The sequence below is a fragment of the Pongo pygmaeus genome, chromosome 4 (genome assembly GCF_028885625.2).
Source record: "Pongo pygmaeus isolate AG05252 chromosome 4, NHGRI_mPonPyg2-v2.0_pri, whole genome shotgun sequence".
Taxonomy (NCBI): Eukaryota; Metazoa; Chordata; class Mammalia; order Primates; family Hominidae; genus Pongo; species Pongo pygmaeus.
The window spans coordinates 37584579-37601149 of NC_072377.2; the positions used below are offsets into that span (position 1 = coordinate 37584579).

The window sequence follows — 16571 nt, forward strand, 5'->3', positions numbered from 1 at the left end:
TCCTTGTGAAAATCTTCACTGACTCACAAAAATGGTGTTGAATACCTTCTCTTTTGTGCTACCTCTGTATTTGTTATATTCCTCTCTTACATTTTTAGTAACAGAACTGTGGAGATATCAGGGTGAAGTGTGTATGAATCTTTATTCTACTTCTAAAAAGATGCTTTGTTTCCCAAATGAATCAATCAACAAATATTCTTTGTAGACAGAAGGCTAAGGATTTGAGGCTTTGAGAAGACGGTTCAGGTTGTTAATTTGTGTGCATGAGAATGGGGTATACATGAGGATGGTGTTGCCACTGACATCCTAGATGAGGGACTTTTTCAGGAATAGGAAAAATGGTGCAACTCAGACCCAGCTCAGCAGGTGAAATTCTCCCTCTCTCGGTGGTTGTAAAAGAAAGTCTTCTCCTTGGGGTGGGAGTGAGAGTGTGGGAGGGAGGAGTTTCATTACAGGGTCCCAGGAAGCCAGGTCGCTACTTCATAGTTCTGTTACAGGCCATCTTTCTCCCTGGCAAGCTCAGCTTCTCTCTTCTTTCATTCCTACCTGGAATGGTTAATACTGAGGGTAAAGGATAAGGATGGATTCTTAATACAAATATTAATAAGTAATAAATGAAAAATACTACTGCAAATGATAGGCTCTTTAGAGATTAGTATCTTATAACAAAATACAAGTATCTGCTTTCTAATTATGTAAGAAACTTCTGAAATGTTAATTTTGTTTAACTTTACCTGAAAACAGTAGTCAAATGTTGTAGAAAACTTTCCTTTTTTCTTTTTTTTTTTTTTTGAGACAGGGTCTCACTGTGTTGCCCAGGCTGGAGTAGTGCAGTGGTGCAATATCGACTTACTGCAATCTCCACTTCCTGGACTCAAGTGATTCTCCAGCCTCAGCCTCCAGAGTAGCTGGGACTACAGGCATGAACCTCTATGCCTGGCTAATTCTTTTGTTTTATTTTTATTTTTTTATTTTTTGAGACAGAGTCTCACTCTGTCACCCAGGCTGGAGTGCACTGATGTGATCTCTACTCCCTGCAACCTCCACCTCCTGGATTCAAGTAATTCTCGTGCCTCAGCCTCCCGAGTAGCTGGGATTACAGGTGCATGCCACCACACCCAGCTAATTTTTGTATTTTTAGTGGAGACAGAGTTTCATCATGTTGGCCAGGCTTGTCTTGAACTCCCGACCTCAAGTGATCCGCCTGCCTCCTCAGCCTCTCAAAGTGTTGGGATTATCGGCGTGAGCCACTGCGCCCAGCCCTCAGCTAAATTTTTTTTGTATTTTTTGTAGAAACGGGGTTTTGCCATGTTGCTCAGGCTGGTCTCGAACTCCTGAACTCAAATCGATCTGCCTGCCTCAGCCTCCCAAACTGCTGGGATTATACATGTGAGCCACTGCACCTGACCAAATGTAGAAAACTTTCTAAAACAAAATGTGGGAATGTTGTGAAAAGTTTTTGATTGCTGCCAAGGCGGTGGAGAGCCATTGAAGGTTTTTGATGAAAAATGACCTATGAAGAATAGTATTGTAGAGAGCAGTGTGGAAAGAAGTGAAGAGGATGGAAGTGAGGGGAGGCCTTCTTACTGACAAGGTAGTGTTCACAGTTCCAGATGTGAATAAATTCAAAGTAAATTATGTCATATAATTCATGGTAACTGACCTGTTTCACTTTTATAATTGACAAAGTTGAGGTTTGGTGTGGTTAAACAACTTACTGAAGGTTACAAGTGGAGTTAATTATAGATTCCTGTCTAGATTCTAGGATTTCTGACTTAGGAAGCAAATAAGAAGGAGAGTTACTGTGGTGGAGTGTTCATGGCCAGTATAATAAACAAAAACATTAAAAAAAAAAAAAGAAAAAGAAAAAAGGGAAGAAAAAGAAAAGAAGAACAAGAGTCGCTAATATAGGATTTCTTCCATGATTTTCAAGTACCATAGTTTCATTGGCACTAATCATTGCTTTTTTAAAATCGTGACAGAATTATAAATTGAAACATTAATTTGATTTGCTGCTGCTTAGGTTGTTTAAATGTTTGTTTTTTTTTTTGTCTTTGTCTTTTTTTTTTGAGATGGTGTCTTGCACTGTCTCCTGGACTGGTATGCAGTGGCCCTATCTCGGCTCATTGCAACTTCTGCCTCTTAGGTTCAAGCTATTTGCCTGCCTCAGCCTCCCAGGTAGCTAGGATTATAGGCACCACCACCACACCTGGCTAATTTTTGTGTATTTTTAGTAGAGATGGGGTTTCACTGTTGGCCAGGCTGTTCTCAAACTCCTGACCTTGTGATCTGCCCACCTCGGCCTCCCAAAGTGCTGGGATTACAGGTGTGAACCATCATACCCAGCCTATTCTTGAACTCCCAGTGGCTCATGCCTCTAATCCCAGCACTTTGGGAGGCCAAGGCGGGCAGATCACCTGAGGTCAGGAGTTCAAGACCAGCCTGGCCAACGTGGTGAAATCCTGCCTCTACTAAAAATACAAAAATTAGCTGGGCGAGGTGGTATATGCCTGTAATCCCAGCTACTCGGGAGGCTGAGGCAGGAGAATCGCTTGAACATGAGAAGTGGAGGTTGCAGTGAGCCGAGATCATGCCACTGCATTCCAGCCTTGGTGGCAGAGGGAGACTCCGTCTCAAAAAAAAAAAAAAAAACCAAAGACAAAAAAAACCTATCTATTTATAAATATATTGCTGCTTGTCTGTTTTTGGAATTAAAGTGTTCTTACAAATGTCTCTGTGTGGTTAGCAGTTCTTAGAATTGCCTAGGTAGCATGCAGTAATAATAAATATAATTATAAAGGCTACTAGATGGATCTTATTGACCAAAAGACATGCCAGATGGAGGCATCAGTACTGCACTTTGCAAGTGACAATTTAGTTTTTTTCCATTTTTTTTTTTTTTTTAAGGGACGGGGTCTTGCTCTGTTGCCCAGGTTGGAATACAGTGGCGTGATCACGGCTCACTGTAGCCTCAAGCTCCCAGGCTCAAGTGATCTTCCCACCTCTGCTTGCTGAGTAGCTGAAACTACAAGTGTGCACCACAATGCCTGGCTAATTTTTTTATTTTCGTTTGTGTAGAGACGGAGTCTTGCTCTGTTGCCCAAGCTGGACTTGGACTCCTGGACTCAAGCAGTCCTTCTGCCTCACCTCTCAAAGTACTGGGATTACAGGCATGAGTCACCATGCCCAACCAACAGCGTAGTTTCAACAGAATATCACTCATCAAATTAACTTTGCGTTGATGTGAATTAACATTTTATTTGTTTTATAGTTATATTTAATTTGTAATTTTTTCCAGCTTTTTGTCAAAAAAGTATTTTTTTATATATGCCTACTGTAAGCTGAACATTGTTCTAGGTACCTAGATACATCAGAGAACAAAACAGACAAAAAAAATCTTGCTTTTATGGAACTTGCATTCTAATAGGGAGAAATAGATAATAAATAAAGGCTGGGTGCGGTGGCTCATGCCTGTAATCCCAGCACTTTGGGAGGCCAAGGTGGGTGGGGCTCACTTGAGCCCAGGAGTTCAAGAATAGCCTGTGCAACATGGCAAAACCCTGTTTCTACAAAAAATAGAAAAATTAGCTGTGCATGGTCATGCAGGCCTGTGGTCCCAGCTACTCAGGCAGCTAAGGTGGAAGGATCATCTAAGTCTGGGGCAGTTGAGACTGCAGTGAGTGAGCCGTGATTGTGCCTCTGCACTCCAGCTTGGGTGACAGAGTGAGACCCTGTCTCAAAAAAACAACAAAAAAGATAAATATAAACAATAGAAATCTGTAAGTGCTATAGGGAAAGGGAACATGTAGAGCAGGATAACATGGATCAGAAGTGCTAATTGGGAGACAGGTTGTAATTTAAAATAGGGTGGTCAAGGTAGGCCTCCTTCAGAAGATGACCTTTGAGAAGACTTGAAAGAGATTAGGAAGTTGGCCATGTAGATATCTGGGAGAACGGTGCAGGCATAAGGAACAGCTAGTGCAAAGGCCCTAAGGCAGTAATGTGCCTGGCACGTTCATGAAAAAAGCTCTTAGGCAACTATGGCTGGAACAGAATGAACAAGAGGGAGAGAAGGAGGAGATGACCGACATCAGAACACTAACAGGAGGACCTGTAGGCAGTTGTAAAGGCTTTTCCTTTTATGCTGTTTTTTTTTCTTTTTTCCCCCTAAGCCTTAGTTTGTCTATAATTATAATGATTTTTGAGTAATGGCATAATTTGAAAGATGTTTTTTAGGAAGAATGGAAATGACTTGATAATCGATTATATCTAAGTGTGGTGAGAGGGACTCATCAAGATTATTAGTTTTGTAGCTGGTAGATAGTGGCATTAGTTGCTGAGATAGAAAGCAGGATGAGCAGAATTTGGAGGCTGAGTGATAGGGAAGATTGTAAATTCAGTTTTGGACAATTAAGTTGAGGTATTTCTGAGACATCCAGGCAAAGCATCCTGATGACTGCTAGAAATATAGGTTTGTTGTTGAGAGACATCTAGCCTGGGATTATAGATTTTAGAGTCATCAGCATATGTATGGCTATTGAAGCTCTGAGAATGAACAAGATGAGCAGAAAGCCTAGGACAGAACCCCGAGGAGCAGATAGAGAAGGAAGATCCTGCACAGGTGGCCAAGAAGGAGGTAGAAGGTAAATCAGGGTAATAAGTGTCATGGAAACCAAAAGGAAGATTGTGTTAGGAAAAAATGTGTGGTCAGTTGTGTCAGAATTAGATGAAGTAAAATGAGAAGCATCTTTATTATATTTAATGACAAAGTGTAATTATTTTAACTTTAAGCAGTAATTCAGATTATATGAGATTACTTCACAGTTTGTTTTTTTGCCAAATCAAAACATCTTTACTGTTTGAGTTGTCTACTTCTATGTAACAAACCACCTTAAACTTAGTGACTTAAAAGAATAGCCATTATAATTTTTCTCGTGACTGTGAGTTGATTGGAGGTTAGCTGCTTCTTCTGGTCTTACTTTGAATCTCTCATGTAGCTGCAGTTAGCGTGTATCATGTTCACCATGGCCTTACTTACATAGCTGGTGCCTTGGTGGGACAGCTGGAAGGCTGGCTCCGTTGAAACTTGGGGAAAGCACCTTCCCTCTCTCTAGTCTTTCCAGCAGTGTATCCAGACTTCTTACTTGATGATTTTGCATGGAAGAAGACAACAAGGGTGTGAATATTGAGAGATGTGATTTCTTGAGGCCATTTTTGGAGACTAATTAACATATCCACCTAAAAGTAGTTGCCTTAAAGCCTAAATCTAGGTTCTTTTTTTTTTTTTTTGAGATGGGGTCTCTCTTGCCAGGCTAGAATACAGTCATGGCTCACTGTAGCCTTGACCTTCCAGGCTCAAATGATCCCACCTCAGTCTCCTGAGTAGCTGGGAATACAGGTGTGCACAACCATGCCCAGCTAATTTTTAAATTTTTTTTAGAGATGGGGTTTCGCTGTATTGCCCAGGTTGGTCTCAAACTCATGGGCTCAAGTGATATTCCTGCCTTGGTCTCCGAAAGTGTTAGAATTACAGGCATGAGCCACCACACTCAGCTTTATGTAGATTTTTGAACTCTTTAAAAAGAAACACGTTGGCTGGGCGCGGTGGCTCACCCCTGTAATCCCAGCACTTTGGGAGGCTGAGGCGGGTGGATCACGAGGTCAGGAGATCGAGACCATCTTGGCTAACACGGTGAAACCCTGTCTCTACTAAAAGTACAAAAAATTGGCCGGGCGCGGTGGCGGGTGCCTGTAATCCTAGCTACTCAGGAGGCTGAGGGCAGGAGAATGGCATGAACCCGGGAGGCGGAGCTTGCAGTGAGCAGAGATAGCTCCACTGCAGTCCAGCCTGGGCGAAAGAGCGAGACTCCGTCTCAAAAAAAAAAAATAAATAAAAAAATAAAAAGAAAAACACGTCATTTCATTGATTCATATACACATGCACACATAGACGTGTATATGTACATGTACACACACATGCATAAACACATGCACACATGCATGCACACATACATTCTCTTTTTATTCCTAATAGGATTCTCAGTATGTAACTGTTCAGGATAAAAGATACATTTCCCAGCTGGGCATGGTGGCTCACACCAGTAATCCATGCACTTGGGGAGGCCGAGGTGGGTGGATCACCTGAGGTCAGGAGTTCGACACCAGCCTGGCCAACGTGATGAAACTCCGTCTCTGCTAAAAATACAAAAAATAGCTGGGTGTGGTGGTGCGCACCTGTAATCCCAGCTACTCAGGAGACAGAGGCAGGAGAGCTACTTGAACCTCGGAGGTGGAGGTTTCAGTGAGCTGAGATCGTGCCACTGCATTCCAGTCTGGGCAACAAGAGTGAAATTCCGTCTCATAAAAGAAAAAGATACATTTCCCAGCTTCTCCTGTTGCTAGGTATGGCTCTGTGGCTTAGTTCTGGACAGTGAAATGTAAGTGCAAGAAAATGGACAACTTTTGAGAGAAAAATTAATGGGAAGAGATGTATCCTCCTTTTTTTTTTTCCCTGCTGTCTGGAAACCACAGCAGCCTTTTGGACCATCACCTAGACTTGTTGAATTTATGAGGGCAACAAGCTGTGGTCCTGATTGTCTTAGACATATGTCAATCCTGACTTTATTTTGGGTTTTTGTTACAGCCAAAACTAATTCTATCAGGCTTTTGTTTTGTTGTTGTTTTTGTTTTTTCATTAAAAAAAGTACCAGTTTTGCTTTTCTGCAGATATCAGCAAAAAAAGTAAAAATTAGTTTTATCGAGGTATAGTTTACACACAGTAAAATGCAACCAATTTATGAGTATAGTTTGTGAAATTTTAAAAATGTAAGCATCTGAGTAATCACTACTACAATCAAGATGTAGAACATTTCCAAAAATGTTTCTTTCAAGCCACCTTGCTGTCAATCCATTTTTCCCTCCATTTACCCCTAATCCCAGGCAAATCTGCTTTCTGTCACTATAGGTTAATTTAGCCCATTCTAGAATTTTATATAAATGGAAACACTGTACAAACTCTTTTGTGTTTGACTTACTTTGCACAGCATAATGCTTTTGAGACTTGCCCATCTTGTCTCATGTGTTAGTGCTTTGTTCATTTTTATTGCTAAGTAGTAGTATGTTTATGAATCTACCATAGATTATTCGTCTTTTGATAGACAAATAGCTTGTTCTCGGTTTTTGGCTATTCTGTATAAAGCTACTATGATCATTCTTGTACAGGTCTTTTTGTAGATATATGTTTTTACTTCTCTTGGAAGCAAAATTGCTAGATCATGTGGTAAGTGTATATTTATAAGAAACCAGCATACTGTTTTTTAGAGTGGTTATTACCATTTTACACTCTCACCTGCAAAATTGGAGAATTCTGCTTCCTCCATATCCTTGCCTACACTTGGTATTGTTGGTAATTTTAATGTTAGCTATTCCAGTAAGTGTGTAGTGCTGTTTAATTGTGGCTTTAGTTTGCATTTCCTTGTTGACTGACATTAAACCTCTTTTCTTGTGATGAGGTCTCACTGTGTTGCCTAGGCTGAACTCAAACTCCTGGGCTCAAGCAATTCCTTCTGCCTTAGGCTCCTGAGTAGCTGGGACTGCAATGTGCATCACTATGCCTGGCTAATGTGTATATCATTTGTGAAGTGTCTGTTCCAATCTTTTGTCCATTTGAAAAATTAGGTTGCTTTTTTATTGAGTTTTAGAGTTTAGAGCTTATTTTTGAGCTTAAATATTTTGGATAGAAGTATTTTGTCACATAAATGTATTGTAAATATCTTTGTCCAGTCCGAGTCTGCCTTTTATTTTCCTGGTCATGTCTTTTGAGGATAGAAATTTTAAATTTTGATAAAATACAAGTTGTCAGTTTTTTTTTCTTTTTGGTGTGTATTTTTTGTATTCTAAGAAATCTTTGTTTACCAATGATTGCAAAATTTTTTTCTATACTTTCTCATTGTTTTATAGGTTTAGTTTTTACATTTATTATCTCTTTCAAGTTAATTTTTATGTATGGTGTAAGGAAAGGATTGGAGTTCCTTTTTTATTTTTTCCAAATTGATTCCCAATTGTTTGAGTATCGTTTATTTAAAAGGTCTCATTTGGATTATCTTGGCATTTTTCTTGAAAACAAATTTATATATGTGTGGGTTAATTTATGATTTATTTCATTGATATGCATGGCCATTCTTACTCTACTATCACAATGTCTCAGTTACTGTAGCTCAGTTACTGTCTTAGTTACTATAGCTCTATATATGAAATCATGTAGTGTACAGTTCTCTGACTTGTTTGTTTTGAAAACTGTTTTGGTTACTCTAAGTCTTCAAATTTACATATACATTTTAGAATTAGCTTGTAAATTTGTACGGAGCTGCCTGCTGAGATTTTGGTTGAGATTGTATTGAATCTGTAGATTAGTTTTGAGAGCCTTACTTTCCTAACAATATTAAGTTTTCCAATCCATAAACATTATATATCTTTCCATTTATTTTAAATTCTCCTTAATTTTTCTCAGTAACATAGTGTTAAGTGTACAGGTCTTGCACATATTTTAAAAAATTATTTCTAAGTTTTAATGTTTTTTGTTATTATCTTAAATGGCGTGAGCCACTGCACCCAGCCTGTTTTAAAGTTTTATTTGTGAACTTTCCAATGTCCTAACTAATATATCTATTAGAGGTAAACCTAGTTCCAATACACCTTTTTACAAAATATCTTTATTGGGATGTAAAGTCAGAGAAAGGGAGTGATAAGATGAAAGTAAAGTGGTCTACTAATAAGGTAGAAAACAGTGTGACTGAGTGTGATCTGAAGAGAGAACTGTTGTAGTTAAAGATTTGGATATCTTGGTTTGTGGTTTTAGAATCAAAGCAGCACTGGGTGTCAGTTAATTCTAGAATTGGACATGAGGGTAAATGGCTGAATAATGGTAAAGAAAATGAAAGACTAGTGTATTGAATGCGTTTTCCACATTGATTAAAATTGCCCTGTACTAATGAAGTTTTTACTGTTGTAATTAATTAGTACTTTATGTATAGATTTTTTCTTTTCTTTCTTTTTTTTTTTTTTTTTTGATATGGAGTCTCGCCCTGTTGCCCAGGCTGGAGTGCAGTGGCATGATCTTGGCTCACTGCAACCTCCACTTCCTGGGTTTAAGCGATTCTCCCACCTCAGGCTCCCAAGTAGCTGGGATTACAAGCCTGCGCCACCACACCCAGCTAATCTTTAGTAGCGATGGGGTTTCACCATGTTGGCCAGGCTGGTCTCAAACTCCTGACCTCAAGTGATCCACCTGCCTCGGCCTCCCAACTGCTGGGATTACAGATGCGAGCCGCTGTGCCCAGCCTGTGTATGTATACATTTTTTTTTTCCTTCCATCATCCAGGTTGGAGTGCAGTGGCGCAATCTTGGATGACTGCAACCTCTGCCTCCCGGGTTCAAGCCATCCTCCTGCCTCAACCTCCTGGGTAGCTGGGACTACAGGCTTGTGCCACCATGTCTGGCTAATTTTCGTATTTTTACTAGTGATGGGATTTCAGTATGTTGACTAGGCTTGTCTGGAACTCCTGACCTTAGGTGATCAGGCTGCCTTGGCCTCCCAAAGTGTTGGGATTGCAGGCATGAGCCCCTGCGCCTGGCCATATATATTTTAAGTTCTGACTGTCATTGGATTGCAAGATTCATGAAGGCAGGAACCTTCTTTCTTTATAACCAGAATATCATCAGTGCTAGGCATAATCAGTACTCAATAAATATTTATTGAATAGTTAATTATAAGAGTGATGTCAGGGCTTTGGGTGGAGAGTAACAGAGCTATCTTTATTTCTTCACATCTTAAGTCCTTAAGATCTCTTATATAATTCCTCTTTTTTTTCTTTTTTCCATTCCCACTGTATTATGTCAATTCAGGTCCTCTCTGGATTATTGCAAGAATATTTTAATAGGCTTCTCTGTGCTTACACTGGCATTTACCTTCTACTGGTAATTTCCTAGTTCAGCCTCCACACCACAGCCTTGATGATTTTTTAATTATTAATTTTATTGTGCTAAAAACACATAAAATTTACCATCTTAACCATTTTTAAGTGTACAATTCAGTATTGTTACATATATTCACATTATTGTACAATCAATCCCCAGAACTTTTTCATTTTGCTAACTGAAACTCTATATCCATTAAATAATAACTCCCAGTTTCCTCCTGCCCCCAGCCCCTGGCAGCAACCATTCTGCTTTCTATCTGTATTAATCGGACTGCTCTAGCACATATAAGTGGAACCATATAGTATTTGTCTTTTTGTAACTGATGTATTTTACTTAACATAATGTCTTCAAGGTTCATCTGTGTTGTAGCATGTGTCAGAATTTTCTTTCTTTTTAAGACGGAAAAATATTCTGTTTTATGTTTATGTCATGTTTTGTTGATTAATTCATCCATCAGTGGATACTTGGATTGCTTTTCACTTCTTGGTTGTTGTGAATACTACTGTGAACATGGATGTACAAATAGCTCTTTAAGACTCTGCTTTCAGTTCTTTTGGGTATATACCCAGAATTGGAATTGCTGGATCATACAGTAATTATATTTTTAATTTTCTGAGGAACTACCAAGCTGTTTTCCATAGTAGCTATAGCATTTTACATTCCTACCAACATTGCACAAGGATTCCAGTTTCTTTACTTCCTTACCAACACTTGTTATTTTCTGTTTATTTGATAGTAAAAGTTTTTTGATTCTAGTGTGAAGTGATATTTCATTGTGCATTTAATTTGCATTTCCTTATTAGTGATGCTGAGCATCTTTTCATGTGCTTATTGGCCATTTGTTTACCTTCTTTGGAGAAATGCCTATTCAAGTCTTTTGCTTATTTTATTTTTATTTTTGAGTCGTAGTCTCGCTCTGTGGCCCAGGCTGGAGTGCAGTGGCTTGATCTCGGCTCACTGCAACCTCCGCCTCCCAAGTTCAAGTGATTCTCCTGCCTCAGCCTCCTGAGTAGCTGGGACTACAGGTGTGTGCCACCACGCCTGGCTAATTTTTGTATTTTTTTTTTTTTTTTTTTTACTAGAGATGGAGTTTCACCGTGTTAGCCAGGATGGTCTCGATCTCCTGACCTTGTGATCTGCCCACCTCAGCCTCCCAAAGTGCTGAGATTACAGGCATGAGTCACTGCGCCCAGCCTTTGAACCACCGCACCCGGCCTTTGAGCCACCGCACCCGGCCTTTCTGGCTAACTTTTTGTATTTTAGTAGAGACGGAATTTCACCATGTTGGCCAGGATGGTCTTGATCTCCTGACCTCCCTCATGATCTGCCTGCCTTGGCCTCCGAAAGTGCTGGGGTTATAGGCGTGAGCCACCGCGCCCGGCCTTTTGCTCATTTTTAAATGAGGTGGTTTGTTTTTTTCTGTTGTTGAGCTGTAGAAATTAAAAAAATATATAATCTAGATATTAATCCCTTATATATATGATTTGCACAAATTTTCTCCCATTTCTCTGTAGATTGTCTTTTTACTGTATTGATTATTTCTTTTGATGCCCAGAACACCTTGGCGATATTTTAAAATCTCAGATTTTTTTTTGTTGTTGTTGAGACAGTCTCAGTCACCTGGGCTAGAGTGCAGTGGCACGATCTCGGCTCATTGCAACCCTCACCTCCTGGGTTCAAGCAATATATGTGCCTCAGCCTCCCGAGTAGTTAGAATTACAGGCGTGTGCTACCATGCCTGGCTAATTTTTGTATTTTTAGTAGAGATGGGGTTTCACTATGTTGGTCAGGCTGGTCTCAAACTCCTGGCCTCAAGTGATCTGCCTACTTTGGCCTTCCAAAGTACTGGGATTACAGGCGTGAGCCACCGTGCCTGGCCTAAAATCTCAGACTTTATCAATTTACTTTCTATGACTCAGAGCTTAAACTTCTGTTTTTTTAGAATCGTATACAACCTGGTCTGTAACTATCTCTCTGGCTTTTATGTGTATACAGTTGGCCCTTTGAGAGGAATTGGCTCCAGGACTCTCCTGCTGATCCCCAAATGCAAGGATGCTGAAGTCCCTTATATAAAATGGCATAGTGCTGTATATGTATAACACATACACCTTTGCTCTATTTTCTGCCTAGCAATTCAAACTCTAGTGAGGGAAAAATATTTGAAGTTCAGAAAGTGTCAAGATTTATATTATTCTCTCCTGGATGTTCTTCGTATTCATCTAGATAACCTCTATTTTTTGAAAGATACCAGAAGTCTCTTTTCTAAGCACCTACTTTCTTAGGCAGAATGGAATTGAGCACTGAACCCTGTGTATACTTCTGTTACAGCAACTGAAACATTTTCATTTGCCCATTTGTTGACCTGTCTTATTTTGCTTTTCTGGACTGACAGTTCTGTGTAAGCAGAGTCTTTGTTAATAGTTCTTTTATCATTAATCTAACCCAGTGTTTGGTATGTAATTAAATAATAAATGTTTGTTAAGTGAATGTTTAGTGAGTAAATGAAGGTATTAGTTCATTCTCACACTGCTATGAAGAAATACACAAGACTGGATAATTTATAAAGGAAAGAGGTTTAATTGACTCACAGTTTCACATTTCTGGGGAGGCCTCAGGACACTTACAATCATGGCAGAAGGCAAAGGAGAAACACCTTCTTCACAGGGTGGCAAGACAGAGTGCGACATGCAAGCAGGGAAAATGTCAAATGCTTATAAAACCATCAGATCTCGTGAGACTCACTCACTCCCAGGAGAACAGCATGGGGAAACTGCCCCCATGATCCAGTTACCTCCACCTGGTCCTGGGAATGTGGAGATTACAATTCAAGATGAGATTTTGGGTGGGTTCACAGCCAAACCATATCAATGAAGAAATGAATTACTGTTAAGTTAGTGTTATTAGATCTCCATAGTTGCACTAGAATAGACTTTAATTCTGGTTGCCTGCACTGGTAACTGTACTTCAGTGATTTCTGCGAGAAAATAGCACTCATTTTCAAGCTTCTTTTTGGCAGTCCTTACTCTCTTCCCCCAGCACCTAGCAACTTTGTAGCAGATCTTTGTTATTGGGTAGAGGTTTTATTATGGCTTATAGTTGTATGTGACCTTAGCCTAGAAGGGTTGTTTCTGATTTGTAAGTCATTTGAAATCTCTGTAAGGATGTTCATCAGATAGAATTGCTCATATTATTTTAGGTATATTTACCATCATTGTTGTTATTGGGGGTAGACCACAGAGCCTGGGAAATAATCCTTTGGTTGGTTTTCAAAATTAAGCCAAAACAAAAAGTGGTATATTTTCCTCTCTTCCATTAGGACTGTAGCTCTTGTTATGAATTCTGGTAATAAATTACTTCATTGAAGTCAAATAGTTTATGATGTTCCTTGGCAGGAAAATCTTGAAAATATTTTACTGTTATAGCAAATTTCACACTAAGCTATGTTTCAAAAAGTCATTAGTAAAAGTTCTGGAAAAAGAACAGTCATCATCAAGTGATATGCTACCAAAAGATGGATTGCTACTATTTTAGATGATTTAGCTGTGCCAATTATATGGGATTTTTATGAGTTATGCCATACATGACTTCCAGTAAAACTTTGATTTTAAATGTAAACATTTATTTAAATGGTTAATTCACTCCTAATATAAATATTAAGTTGTGTGTCCTTGTAATTTTTTTTAAATGTTAGAAATTGTCTATATATAGGCACATTCTGCATTGAAATAAATGAAATAATTTTCATCCTATCTTTTTGGTGACAGTATTTCTATTTGCTGAGTGATGAAAAAGTAGTTATGAAATGAGGTATAAACTATGATAGATTCTTCTGTAAGTAGAACATTTCAAGTATTATCTTGGTTCTTGCAAGAATATTTAGCACTTACAGATGAGTTTTCATTATGTTCAAATGTGGTCAGCTGCAAAGAGAGTAGTGACTCAGATTATTCAGTGTAGGAATAGTCCAGAATTTGACCTTTAAATTGTTTTGGAATTTGTGTTTGAATATTAATATCTCTGAAAGAGGTATCTGCAGCACTTTCCACAGTATAGTAAACAAAACAGTAATGTCTTTGTCTTGAAAAAAACTGCAAATTCCCCAACTGTTTCTTTACAATCTAAAACAAAACTACCTTTATTTCTGTATTGTTGCAATCTTCAATCTGCTTTTAGTTTGGGATATAATAATTTGGTCTTAAAAGGTTTTCAGCTTTTGAAAATCTTAGTTATCTCTTGTCTCTCACTTACCAGGCTGGCCTGATGTGATAGCACCTGCTTTTCTTTATGGATATAATCATTACTCTAAAATTTGAGAGTTAATTAAAAATTACAATCTAGTGTGATGAACAAGGTAGACAGTGGGCCATTTATTCATTTCTAAAACCTCTCTGTATGTGTATGTATGTCTGCCATATGCCAGCTTTTTTGTGCATAAGGGATCCAGAGATGATAAATAGATATAGTCTTTGAGAAGCTTATATTTTGCAGTTTGATAAGGTGGTGGTGGTGGGGGAGATAGGTAAAAAATTACAATGTATTGTCATAAGTTCTGTGATTGAGATAAGGAAATGCCGTAGAAATGCATAGGAGGGTCATTTAACCCAGAGTTGGAAATGTTGAGAAGTGCTTTGAGCAGCTGGTCACATCTGAATTGAGTTTTGAAGGATGAATAAAAATTAGCCAGGTAAAGAGGAAAAGAAGCCTGGAAAAACACTAAGATGATGTGACCAATATAGGAGATAAGCCTTGGAATAAATAGTGGCTATCATTTATTGAGCTCTACCATGTGCCAAACTCTGTTAGGAGTTTGAAACCACTTACTTTACTGTAACCTGTGGGGCAGGTGCTATTATTCATAGTTTGCAAATGAAACTGAGAGTCATAACTTTGCTCAAGTCATCACATGGTTAATTAATGGCATTGCTAGTTTAAAAAACTCTAGCATTTCTGGCTTTTTCTGCAGGCTATTTCCTCCCAGCAAAAGACAGTTTCAAAATGGAGGAGATAAATAGTTACCATGCTGTTGAAAGTTCATGTATGTAGATTAAGTTCTGTAAAGTGTGAAGAGGGATTTATAGTGACTTGTTTGTTCATTTAGAAGTATTTACTGAGAGCCTCTTATGTGCCAAGAACTGTGCTAAGAATTAGGAATAAAATGATAAATGCCAAAATTGAGGTAGAGGGTGAAAGAAAGTGGGGACACTGAGTGAAGCCATAGTTTGAAAAAGCTGGGTTGCAGAAGAAAAGATAACAATTGAGCGATAAATTTTAGGGGAAGTCAGTAGTCTTTTAGTTTTTATGTTTTTACTATGGTAAGTATTAATACTTTGTTTATATGCTGAAGAGAAAGAGCCATAGCAGGGGAAAGATTGAAGATATAAAAGAAAGAGCTGTTAGGTCGCATGTTTAATTAAGTAGATGGTGAGATGATTCTTGAATTTGTAATAGACATATAATATTAGTAGGATTAGCATGCTCTTGAGTAATGAGACTTGAATAAACAATGAAACCTCTGATTTAAATGATCACTGTAACCTCTTATGTCTGATTTATGCATTCCTCTTTACTGTCCCTCAGTTGTTCTGCCCATACTCCTGTCTATCATAGCATTCATTATACTGAAGTAGAGCCATTGATATCTCCCTGTTAGACCATATGCTTCTTGTGTGGGAGGGATGAGGAGAGACCGTGTCTGCTGCCACCTAACAACTGGTATAATCCCACTTCAGTAAATGCTTATTGAACCAATGAATCAGTGAATGATTTGGAGTTTCTTATTTTTACCATTTTTGAACAATTTTCTTTTTAACTTTGAAGGGTTAAAAGGTATATAGTTACCCTGTGAAGGTTTTGTTGTTTGTTAGAAATTAAGTACTTAACACTTTAAGGTATGCCCCAGAATAGATAAATAGAGAACTTTAAAAATTTCTGATGTTGAAAGGACCTTGTTGGTTATTTTTTAGGAAAATCTGTAATTATTTTTTATACATAGGTTACAATATGCTTAAAAATAATTTTTGATATTAAAGTATGGTAAGCAGATATCGACCTTTTTGCTCCTCTTGATAAACTGATTTAAAGGAAAAATAAATTTCTAATTTTTCTTTATGAATTATACTATTAACAACTACTGATTTATTTTTACATTTGGATTAAATTAAAATTTCAATTTATGTTGACAATAAGAGATAATTTTATAGAACCTAATGAGTTTCTTAGGTTTATCCTTTTAGAGATTTAAAATCAGTTTATCATCAGAGACCCATTGTAGTATATCTAGAAGTGTAGAAAAAAGATACTCACACTTTTTTGCTGTTTTTTTTTTTAAGCTTTGTGTTTAAAAACCAATGATACAATTTAAAAAAATTGTATTTCCTGTGAAATGTGGTGTGTAGTTCCCCACAAATATGTTATTTTACCGTTAATGTCATGGGGTTTTCTTGTTTCAGAATCCTGTTCACAAGATTCCTGACTCGCATGAGATAACGCTGAAGCATGGCACTAAAACAGTAAGTTTAAAAATCTGGTTTTTTCCCCTCTCAAATTACAGGGCTGTCATGGAAAAGTGAACTGATAAGATACATTTGTATTAA

At 38.1% G+C, this 16571-nt stretch overlaps 1 protein-coding gene across 2 annotated transcripts in view; it reads left to right on the top strand.

Annotated features, from left to right (window-relative positions):
* Window positions 1–16571, top strand: part of WDR70 (WD repeat domain 70) — a 365021-nt gene that overhangs the window by 44335 nt on the left and 304115 nt on the right. For both annotated transcript variants that reach the window (XM_054486906.2, XM_054486907.2), the window contains exon 6: window positions 16428–16487. In XM_054486906.2, coding sequence (XP_054342881.1) covers window positions 16428–16487 — 60 coding nt within the window. The remainder of the gene's footprint in view (window positions 1–16427; window positions 16488–16571) is intronic.